Source organism: Pleuronectes platessa, chromosome 4 (assembly GCF_947347685.1).
Source record: "Pleuronectes platessa chromosome 4, fPlePla1.1, whole genome shotgun sequence".
Taxonomy (NCBI): Eukaryota; Metazoa; Chordata; class Actinopteri; order Pleuronectiformes; family Pleuronectidae; genus Pleuronectes; species Pleuronectes platessa.
This window is the reverse complement of record NC_070629.1, coordinates 29500400-29512432: the sequence shown is the minus strand read 5'-3', so window position 1 is coordinate 29512432 and position 12033 is coordinate 29500400. Positions and strand designations below refer to the sequence as shown.

The window sequence follows — 12033 nt, the reverse complement described above, 5'->3', positions numbered from 1 at the left end:
CGTGAATAATAATTATTAGTTACATGGCAGAACTGATGAGATGCAAAAACCAGGTATTTTTAAGCAAGGTCCTTTTCATTTGTGCGTCTCCACTCAGGCCTTTACAGTTTTTCTCAGTTGTTAACACACAAAAAGCTAAAATTCGGCACAATTTGCACAACCTTCACTTAATTTACCAATCACTCGACCCAGTTTGGCACTACTTCACACTCCCTTATCTGCATTAGACTCTGACTTTCCTTGTTTACACTCTGATGTCAATTACACATCACCTTGTTGTCAAAACACTACACACAATGTTCAGTTGTTGCACACACTTCTCAAGTAAAATCTCAAAGCATCAACCTACAACACACAAATACTCAAATCACTAAACATTCAGGTCTGTTGAGCATTTTCACAGCATTAACACAGCCGAACAGGAGACTGAAACTGTAGATATGGTTCGTGAGAACAACTCTATCACACTCAGACAAATAAAAACTAGGATCCTGGCTGACCATGCTACATTTAGAAACCTCCAGACCGTCATTGGACTGTATTCTTCATAGGACTGCCATGCTGATGAAACAAGTGTTCAGGGTCCCATTTGAACGGAGCACAGCCAGCATCAAGTATTTAGGGCGAGAGTTTGTGCTTGTAAGTACCAACATTCAGCTCTGACACATGCATGTATTGTACCTGTAATCCAATATTGTTCCTTTTCTACAGTGTCTCACTGTAGCCCACTGTGTTGACCTCTCTGTGTCCATACTGTAACTTGCATTCTCATGCTGATCCAGGAGCATGACACAGCTCATGTGTTGTACCAGTACATCTTTATTGATGAGGTAGGATTCAACCTGGTGAAGAGGAGGCGACGGGGCAGAAACCTCATTGGCCAGCGTGGTGGGAACATCACAATGTGTGCTGCAATGAATCACCATGGGATGTTGCACCGTCACACCCACCTAGGGGCCTATAACGCTGCCCGTCTCCTCGACAGATGACCCACAGTGGATTGATCACGTTGTTATCTGGGACAATGTGAGCTTCCACCGGGCTGCTCAAGTCCCTGAGTGGTTCCAGGACCACCCACTTTTCTCTGTTCTATACCTTCCACCTTATTCTCCTTTCCTGAATCCCATTGAGGAGTTATTTTCAGCTTGGAGGTGGAAGGTGTATGAACGGAACCCACAGGACCGGGTCCCTCTGCTCCAGGCCATGGAGGAGGCCTGTGGCGACGTGAGTGTCGAGGCCTGTCAGCATTGTGTGTGTGAGGTTTTTAGTTTTCTGTGTGCAGTTTTGAGAAAGCCGTTATTGTTCTGAAAAACGTGTGTTAACAATTGTGAAAAACTGTAATTTTTGTGAAGGGGGGGGGGTGTTGAGTAGGCCAGTTTACAGTTCTGTACTGTTCTCTGTGTGTACCGAAATAAACTTTTTTATGCTGCATATTTGTGAGCTGGTTTATGTTTGACTATGAAAAAAGTAGGCCTACACTGAGACATTTTACAAAAGGAGAAATGGCTCATTCATTCATATGGTGTGTTCCATTTTGATGATTGTGTTTTCCATTTTGCACTTCAGTGTGCTGTAAATGCTTGGTAGTGTGCAAGCAAATGCTTAGTTGTGTGTTCCCAATGAATGGTATGTGTGTCTCATTTGAAAATATGGCTGTGTGTACCAAATGAAAACACGAGTTTCATTTTGTGACCAGGTAAGAGATTTGATGGCAAAGAATCATCTTGCAAAGGGAGTGTCATGTTTAACATTTTGTGTGTGAGGTTTTCAGTTGTCTGTGTGCAGTTTTGAGAAAGCCGTTATTGTTTTGAAAAACGTGTGTTAACAATTGTGAAAAACTGTAATCCACCCACTGTAATAAGTCTGAGGTCTAGATCTCATCAGTGTAGATCAGCAATACATAAATACATGTAGAACAACTACAAGTTTACATGAGAGAGAGAGAGAGAGAGAGAGAGAGAGAGAGAGAGAGAGAGAGAGATTTTAGACTTGAACCTAAACCTGAATCTAACCGAAACCTGGACCTTAAAGTAACTAAACTGAAGCTGAAGCTACTGAGCTGATGAGCGTCTTGTGAACGAGCAGCAGATTACATCAGATTATTCTTCTTTCTGATCCTTTTCATTAATTAGAGGTTTTGTGTTTTGCATTTAAATGGTTTTGTTTGGTGAAGGAATGAAATCAACTGACAAAGAATCAAAAATAAATGTATTGATCTGCTGACAGGCTGTTTATATTGAGGCATATTGATCAGATGTAGAATTTCATAATGATCAAAAGCTTTTCCTTATAAGTATAAAGTATATCCCATGAATGTGTTTGATGGAATTCTAACGGATCCTTTGGACGACGTGTTGTTCACACTTTGTGTTTGGTCACGTGACACCAGCCTGGTGCACAGCTCCATGAACAGATGATGCTCTCACTGTGTTGCAGAGGAACTGGACCTCAGAGCTTCAACATCTGCTGGACAGATGTTAGAGCAGCGTGTTCATGAACATGGCGTCACAGTCACATGTTACACTGACACACGTGTGTTGAGGATCATCACAAAGTCACATGATGACCTCTCCACACAGTGAGAACTGGAGCCTGTCAGGAACTGACTCTGTCAAACATTTCTTATCCTGAAGTCACAAAGAACTGAGACGGGCTTGAACAGGAAGTGAAACCATCATGTTGAGACAAGTGTCTCCACAAAGTAACACAAACTGTTCAACACAACATGCCCAAAATGTCCACTGTCTACAGGACATCATCTCTCTGACACTTTCTGTCCCTTGTCTCTGCTGTGAACCTCCCATCATCAGTTATTTCCCAGCATGCAGCTGTTCCCAGAGGCCTGCTACAGTCTCCCCCTGGTGGTTGTTCTGAGGTGGTGGTCGAGAGCGTACAACAAGAATCTTCATCTACATTTGTATAAAACGTCCTCGGGTCAGTTTTCTATTAAATATAGTAAAATGTTTATTAAACAGTTTCCTCAGAGACTTAAAGATGTTCTGCTCTTCATCGACTCTTCTTCATACTGTAAATGTCTCATTAACATTTCTTCTGCTTGTTTCCACTGTCAAACTGGTGATTTTGTTCTTTAACCTGCACCAAGGACGAGATGTTTCCACCAGTTGGTTTGAAGAGGAAAGAAAAGCTGAGTCATGATTCCAGTGAAGTCGGTGGAAAGATGTTTATTGAGCATTAAAGCAGAGACAAGTAGAAACAGAACTTTTCTCTCTGAGATGTTTTTCTTCTCGTTACATCTGGTTTGTCACAGAGGAAATGATCCATGTGTTTGACTCATAGACTGAATATAAAGGCTTTGACTGGGATGTGCTGCTGTTATACTGCAGCGCCACCTGTGGGTCAAAAGTAGAAAAGCCACCACCGCTCTGCACCAGATGCAGAAATGAAAACGTCCCATTTTAAAGTCCAGAGTTTTGATCTTTTGTGTCGAAGACAAAACTCTGATTTTAAACTCAAAGTGATTTCAATGTGTTGAACTTTGTGTTGAACTAAATCAATTTGTGACGTGGATTCAGGAACTTTAAGATCATAAACAAACATATACACAGAATGTGGTTCTACACACATGGAGACATACTGAGGGACAAAGGTGGAAAATAATAAAGACAAACTTAAACACACTGTATGTGACTCTTTATAGAGGGTTTATATATTCTTATTGTGTTGTGTCATTTAAATAACACAATATTCATGTGACTAAACACAATCGGGGCAAGAAGGTTGCTGGTTTGAATCCGGTTCAGATGGGGTCTTCCTGTGTGGAGTCTGCATGTTCTCCCCTTGTTGTCTCCAGGTGCTCCGGCTTCATCTCACAAACACATGCAGATTAGGGGTTGTGTAGATTGGAGACTACACACAAGCTGCTGCTGCTTCAGCCTCTGGATCCTCAGGACACAGCTCAGCCTCCGTCCACACACACTGTCCTCTTCACACTCACCTCCACTTAGACCCCCCCTCCCACCTGTTGAGAGAAGAAGACATCAGTGTCACAGAGACTCACCTCATCAGCTGTGAGTCAGTGATGCAGCTCATCCAGTAGAAAGAGCAGCAGGGACTTCAGTCCTGTTCAGAGGTGGAGCAGCTTCCTCTCTGCTTTGTTCACGTGTTGGAATGAACACGCTAAGAGCTCTGTGTGTCCTCTGCATGTCAAAGTGCAGAGTGGACACCTGAGAGGTGGATTTACTGCTGTTACAGGTGAAGCCATGTTTCACTGTGTGTTGATGAACATCTGCTTCTGACAAACTGGGACCAGAGGAGACAGATGGACCTCAGCAGAGGTTCTGCTCTGTATAAAGAGCTCCTGGTTACCATGTGATGAGGAGAGGCTTCAGTCCCACTGATCTCAGAGCTGTGACAAATATCCACCTGATCAGTTCTTCACTGATGAAGTGAGAGAACCGAGTGTCTCAGATCAGATTAAGACGACATCGTCTCTGTTCCTCGAGTGAGGCTGTCAGCTGTGGTCCAGCTTGTGTAAGTTGCAGCGCCCCCTGGTGGCATCTGGTAAAAATATATTACGTGACCACGACATAACTACGTGTAACGAGATAAATAAGTCGAGGCCACGAGATCTGAATCTGTTGTTTACTAACAAGACGAGTGGAAGACAAGAAGACACACACTGTCTCACTGACTCTGAGGACACACACTGTCTCACTGTCTCTGAGGACACACACTGTCTCATTGTCTCTGAGGACACACACTGTCTCTGAGGAGACACACTGTCTCTGAGGACACACACTGACTCTGAGGACACACACTGTGGTGAAACCTCTGACATCACTACTCAATAAGGACACATGGACCTGTCTCCAGGAAGCTGACTGAGGTCTTCTGGTGTTTTGGTGACAGGATGAGTCTGGAGACATTGAGATGTTCTGGGTGAGTCAGAGATCAACTGAACCAACCAGACGTTGATTTAAACTTCCCTTATCCGTCCCTTTAAGGAGAGTGTGCACCACACAACAGTGTAGAGTCACTGTGGTCAGTGGGCGGAGCTTCTATACGGGTTGATCTCCAACTTAACCTGGAGCAGGTTAGCTGTCATCAGAAGTTACCATGGTGATTGACCTGGTTAAGAAGTGGACGAGCTTCGTAGAACTGAAAAAACTAAACCTGAAGTTTACCTGATAACCACAAATCCTGCTTGGTAGCACAGACCCTGGATCTGTGAAACTGACTGTGTTTAGAAAAATACTGATGAAAGCAGCGTGGACTGACTCCAACCATCTACTGACCTCAGAGTCTCCAGTCGACAGATTGAACTCTGCTTTAGATCAATCAGCTCCTTCACTCCTGAGTCCTGCAGGTAGTTTCCCCTCAGATCCAGCTCTCTCAGATGAGAGGGGTTTGACCTCAGAGCTGAAGCCAGAGAAGAACAGCTAATCTCTGATAGTCTGCAGATCTCCAACCTGGATAAAGAATAAAACTTAACTGTAAATTATCTGAGTTCATGTGTGAAAATAACAGACACATATTCATGTCACACAGACTCATAACATGGAAGATAAATATGAAATCAGACATGTTGGATTAAAAACAAGTCCTGATTCAGTACAAATAGATTATTTGGACCCGGTCTCTGTCCTGCAGATCAGTTTAGGAAATCCAGAACTAAACTCAGTGTTTTAACAAGTAGCTGAATATTTAAAATGTCACAGATTAATTAATGAATGGAATTCAAATTATGTATGAAGAGGAATTATGTTAAATTAGAAGGAAATGAGATCAATTGGATATAAATGCTATTTTATAGATATGAGATCTACAAAAGTCAGTCAGTGAACTGACCACAGAGTCTCCAGTCGACAGGTTGGACTCTGTAGAAAACCACACAGCTCCTTCACTCCTGAGTCCTGCAGGTCGTTATCACTCAGATCCAGTTCTCTCAGATGAGAGGGGTTTGACATCAGAGCTGACGCTAGAGAAGAACAGCTGATCTCTGACAGACTGCAGCTCTTCAACCTGGATAAAGAAATATGAATATTAGAATGTGTCCTCCTGTTGTTGTGGATTCTCATCATTTCAACACAGACTCTCAACATGCTGCTGACCTCAGTCCAGTCTGTGACCTGAAGATAAATATCAGATCAGACATGTTGGACCATTGTTTCATTCATCAGCTTCTTCTCTGTGTGTTGGTCACTGAGCAGGTGTGTGTAATTAAACACTGTTTAAAGTAGGGCTGGCTCCTGACAGTCACTTCCTGTTTGTTTCTATACTTATCAACTGTCCATCGTTTTTCAATAAGAATGTGTCTTATTTTGAAAACCTGAGGAGGACGAGTGCTCGGCCTCAGTCCACATGTTATTTACTGACACTTTCTTAGTGATCAGGAGCAGGTGAGTGCAGTTGAATGGAGTTGATGAGGTGGATGTGACTGACAGGCTGGGTGAGTGACAGATGACTGAGGGACAGTGAGCAGAGCAGAACTGAGACAATTTAAAGGAATAATAACACAATAAGAAAGAAAGTCTGAAAAGTGAAGAAGGATTTAAGGACCTCAGAGTCTCCAGTCGACAGTCTGGACTCTCCAGTCCAGAACACAGCAGCTTCACTTCTGAATCCTCCAGGTTGTTGAAGCTCAGATCCAGTTCTCTCAGATGTGAGGGGTCTGACTTCAGAGCTGAGGCCACGACTTCACAGTGAGTCTCTGAGAGTCCACAACCAATGAGTCTGTAATTAAAGAAAATATCATATCTTTGAGAATTAAATCAGAAAACACAACATTCATACAAAACATGAACATGTGACCCTCACCCTGGTAAATCCCCTCTTTGTTAAAAACTTCTCAAGAGAATCCTTTCAGATTTGGTTCAAGCGTTCATTAAGACTAACAGAGGAACTCATTAGATTCAGGTGGTCAGAGGTCAAAGGTCAAGGTCACAGAACATGTTCATGGCCTCTTGAACATGAGGGACGGACACACACACACACACACACACACACACACACACACACACACACACACACACACACACACACACTTAACACTGAGTGTATTTGAAGAACGACTCATCTCCACTGATTGAACATGTTATTGATCATGTGTGGACTCACCGAGCCTTCCTGCAGTTCCTCACAGCTGGGATCAGTCTCAGTCGACCCTGGCCTGTTGTGTTGAACTTCGACACGGCCAACTCATCCAGAACCTCCTCTGACATCTGCAGCATGTAGGCCAGAGCTGAGCAGTGGATCTCAGAGAGTTCCTCCTCTGATTTGTTCTCTGACGTCAGGAACTGTTTCATCTGCTGATGAACTGAGTGGTCGTTCATCTCAGTCAGACAGTGGAAGATGTTGATGCTTCTGTCAGGAGAACTGTTACCACTCTCCATCTCCTTCAGGTTGTTGATGATTCTCTGGATGATCTCTGGATTGTTCTCTGTCCGACCCAGCAGGCCTCCTAAGACTCTCTGGTTGGACTCCAGACTGAGGCCGTGAAGGAAGCGAACAAACAGGTCTAGATGACCATTTGAACTGGAGAGGGATTTCTTCATGGTTCTCTCCAGGAGCTCATCAAGGGAGGAGGTCCTGTCTGTGTAGAAGAAGTTTCCCAAGAAGTTGTTGAGTTCTTCTGTGTTCCTCTCTGTGTAACAGTGGAACATGTAGACTGCAGCCAGAAACTCCTGAACGCTCAGATGAACAAAGCAGTAGACTGATTTCTGGAAGATCACACACTCTCGTCTGAAGATCTCAGTACAAACTCCTGAGTACACCGAGGCGTCTGTGACATTAAGACCACACCGCTCAAGGTCTTCTTGGTAGAACATGATGTTTCCTTCCTCCAGATGTTTAAGTGCCAGCCTCCCCAGCTTCAGGAGAACGTCCCTGTCAGCCTCCGTCAGCTGCTGTGGAGTCGTCTCATGTCCCTCACCGTACTTGTTGTTCTTCCTCTTTGTCTGAACCAGCAGGAAGTGTGAGTACAGGTCAGTCAGGGTCTTGGGCAGCTCTCCTCTTTCGTCTGTGGTCAACATGTGCTCCAGAACTGTAGCACTGATCCAGCAGAAGACTGGGATTTGACACATGATGAGGAGGCTCCTGGACATCTTGATGTGTGAGATGATTCTGCTGCACAGCTCTTCATCACTGAATCTCCTCCTGAAGTACTCCTCCTTCTGGGCGTCAGTGAAGCCTCGTACTTCTGTGACCCTGTCAACACATGCAGGAGGGATCTGATTGGCCGCCGCAGGTCTGGAGGTTATCCAGATGAGAGCCGAGGGAAGCAGATTCCCCCGGATGAGGTTTGTCAGCAGCACGTTGACTGATGACCTCTGTGTGACCTCAGACACAAGCTCCCTGTGGTTGAAGTCCAGAGAAGGTCTGCTTTCATCCAGGCCGTCAAAGATGAACAAAGGTTTACAGACAGCGAGCGTCTCTGCAGTGAGCTTCTGTAACGCTGGATGGAAAACATGGAGCAGCGTGAGAAGACTGTGCTGCTGGTCCTTCACCAGGTTCAGCTCCTTGAACGAAAGCACAGCCAGCAGACCCACATCCTGGTTCTCTAAACCCTCTGCCCAGTCCAGAGTGAACTTCTGCACCGAGAAGGTTTTTCCAACACCAGCGACGCCGTTGGTCAGGACGACTCTGATGCTGCTCTGCTGGTCAGTGGAGGCTTTAAAGATGTCCTGGACCTTGATGGGAGTGTCCTGGAGGATCTTCATCTTGGAAGCTGTCTCAAGCTGCCTCACCTCATGTTGAGTATTAACCTCTTCACTCTGTCCCTCTGTGATGTAGAGCTCAGTGTAGATCCTGTTGAGGAGGGTTCTACTTCCTGTTTCGTCACTTCCTTCAGTCACATGTTCACATCTCCTCCTCACACTGAGCTTATGTTCATCTGAAACCTCCTGCAGACCACAATCTGCTGAAAGACAAGAAACAATGTGAGAGACAGAGAATCTGAGAATCTGCTGATTGTTTTCATCAGATCCAGAAAAACTACAGAAAATAAAAGCTTTTTAACTTTGTGCTTTTCTAACGATGTTAAATGTTGATGCTGTATGAAGGAACAAAATAAAACCACATGTGCTGTTGTCAGAAGTGAAGACATCAGCAGACACATGTACAGTGCTCCCCTGACCGGCTGTCTGACCTCCAGCTCCTGTTCTGGATCTTTTTCCACACTGGGGACATGAGGAGTCTCCTGAAGAGCCAGACTGGTCCCAGTATGAGGTGATGCACTTTCTGCAGAACCAGTGTCCACAGCTGGTGGAGACTGGATCCTTCAGGATGTCCTGACATGAAGCACAGCAGGACGACTGCTCCTCCTCAGAAACATGACTCCTCTTCCTCTCCCTGTGAAGACATTTCCTGATAAGTCACATGTCACAGTCACAGGTTGTCATCACTTCTGTCAAGGAGGTTTTGTTTTCACCCAGTATGTTTGTGTGTCAGTTGGTTCGTTAATGGGATTATAAAAAAACACAAATTACCAGTAAACTTGGTGGAAGGTTGTGGTCTGTGAACCAGGTCGGGGGGGGGGGGTCCTCATTCACAGACATGTTCAGAGGACTGATGTTTACCAGTGTGTGGAATTTGGTGCAGATCCAAATCAAAATGAGTCTCTAGTGGATTTCAAAGTGGTTTCATAAGGAGCGTGTTGGTTCTTGGTGGAGGTCTGAGCTCTTTGAGTGATTCTGAGAGATTAGTCACCAACTTCAATGAAGCTGTGTCCTAATGCAGGGGCCACACTAGAGGAAACTAGATCCTCTTCAGAGCAGGTCACAGTAGAAACAGTCTCTTACTCTGTGTGTGAGGGTCCAGGTTCATTACTGAAGTGTGGAGGATGTCCCATGGACCGGTCACTCTTCAGAGACAGACAGCTGAACCCTGGAGACTCTGCTCTGTCCTCCTCTTCCTCTTCCTCTTCATAACCACTCATCTTCAGTCTGAGAGGAAAAACACTGTGAGCTCAAACACACACAATGAAGCCAGGTACGTAAACTCAGTGTTTCTTCAAATATAACAGAGTCAACCCTCCTACACTGTGTCCCTTTTGTCACTGTAACCTGAGATAGTTGTAGGTTTAAAGTGTTGGACTCAGCCAATCACAGCGTTGAGTCAAACTGTTGATTCACTGACAGAAGTTCATCCTGAATCTTCTTCTCTCTAAAGTCCACGAGTAGAAAACTGACCCAGAGTCTTCGACAGTGAAATAATATGAATGAATAATATAAATGTTGCTGAACACTCACCAGCCTCAGACTTCACGTCTCCTCCGTCTGCTCCTTGAAGTTAGAACGAGTCTGAACACTTTCACTTTCACTGGAGGCTCCTCCCCCTCTCTGCAGTTACTGGAAATCACGTGACTCTGTGTGTGCGCGCACGTGTGTAGGAGAAAGAGACAGAAGATATTTGGCAAACAGAACAGAGAGCCACTCTCATCCAGAGTAAACCGATTTTAAAAGCCTCTTTTGCCACGTCTCACCTTCCCTGATATGTCAAATGAAAAGTGAGTTTCAATAAGATTTTCTTCTTCTTCTTTCTTTCTCCGGTTTATTGGCAACTGACACTTCTTATTAAGCCACATGAGACAAACTGTGGGACAAATAAAATCAAATTGATTGATTAAGTTAGAAGTTGGTTTGTGTCCTCACCACCAGCTCAAACTTTAGAGCTAAAGACTAAGACACTTTAATGGACACTTACAGACACACACCCACAGACAGACACACACACAGAGGACGGAACCGGCGAACTTGATTCATAAATATTTTATGTACAAAATATTGTTACAAGTACATTCAACATATGTCACATTAGAATAATGATGAGTACTTTACATACATTTGATCATTCTTCATATTTCACAGTACAGACATGAAAAAGATCACAATTTTAGTTCAGTTAGATTTTATACAATAAAGACATGCTCTGCTCACAGGCATTTTCCTTTTATTTATTTTTTACAAACTTACACTTGGTTTTAAACAGAGCTCAGTTGTCGCTGCAGCTGTGGCCACTGTGAAAAATCCCACTTATACTCAACTGCACGTTTTTGTTTTAATACAGCAGAAGCAAAAAGACAAAACTCTAAACTAGTCTCTGAACTATCTTGTCTCAACCAAACAACTTGAGTTTGGAGCCAAAGTGCAGCTAGTGTTTGGCAAACGTGCAGCAGAAGGCGGGACGTTCACCGTGGCCACGTCCGTCCAACAACCCAGAACTCCATCAGGGAGCTCGTTGAACCCTTGAGTTCCTTGGCACGTGGTAAACAGAGAAGAGTGTGGATCAGCTATACGTTAAACCTGCATGTGTTTTCCTTTTCCTTCAGATTGTGGTAGAAAATCCGATACTCGGAATCGTATGATCCGTACAGGCTGTGCATGCACGGCAAGGCTGTGGCATCGGGAACATTTCACCTTCAAACTGTAAAAAGGGGATGAAATTGAATTGTTAGCTGAACCGTTCCTGGTTCTCTCCGTAAAGGTGTTCGCACTTTTGAACCGTTAAAAAACAGGTGTCATCTTTTTGGTTTTCTATTCAGAGCAGGTCGACAGGTCAACAGTCGTCACAGTCACAGTTTCATCAACACCTGGTTAAAACAGAAGAGCTAAGTTCTAAACCTCTGACGTCACATTTTCTTCTCACGAGGCAGAGAAGCTGCGTTTTCTTCGTCTTACTCTTTTAACTACGATGCCCAGAATTCATTGCTTCAGGGAAAAAAGTATTTTTACTTAAATGTAGATGGTGACGAACCCACTCATGCTTTAGGTAGGAGAATAGTGAGCTAGCTGTGTTAGCCAGCTAGCTTCTTTTAAGGCTACGTTATCGTTAACATTAACAAGACGCAATCCGACCGCAGTGCGTCTTGTTTTCTTTCTTTTCAAAGTTTTATATTTTCACTCTGGGAAAAATATGACGAGCCTTTCGTGGTTACAAAGCAACGAGCGTTAGCAGCATCCGGACAGAATCCGTCCCCGTCTGAAGTCGACCCTCCAGAAAAGCTCTGGATCGGCGGCTGTGTCCCGACCACCTCCAGGAATCTGGAGCTACAGACGTCAGTCGCTCGGTGTCTGT

The 12033-nt window shown here is 44.3% G+C and overlaps 1 protein-coding gene across 2 annotated transcripts in view; it reads right to left on the bottom strand.

Moving 5' to 3' along the window:
- Positions 1 to 3167: 3167 nt before the first annotated feature.
- LOC128437728 (NLR family CARD domain-containing protein 3) overlaps positions 3168 to 12033 on the bottom strand; it is a 75583-nt gene continuing 66717 nt past the window's right edge. Inside the window, exons 2-9 of one of the 2 annotated variants that reach the window (XM_053419939.1) lie at positions 10209 to 10324; positions 9759 to 9902; positions 9095 to 9309; positions 7078 to 8878; positions 6520 to 6693; positions 5809 to 5982; positions 5256 to 5429; positions 3168 to 3979 (exon numbers count right to left, since the gene is read on the bottom strand). In XM_053419939.1, the coding sequence (XP_053275914.1) occupies positions 3952 to 3979; positions 5256 to 5429; positions 5809 to 5982; positions 6520 to 6693; positions 7078 to 8878; positions 9095 to 9309; positions 9759 to 9895 (2703 nt within the window). In that variant the 5' untranslated portion in view covers positions 9896 to 9902; positions 10209 to 10324 and the 3' untranslated portion in view covers positions 3168 to 3951. The remainder of the gene's footprint in view (positions 3980 to 5255; positions 5430 to 5808; positions 5983 to 6519; positions 6694 to 7077; positions 8879 to 9094; positions 9310 to 9758; positions 9903 to 10208; positions 10325 to 12033) is intronic. The other variant, XM_053419938.1, reaches the window with a different exon arrangement.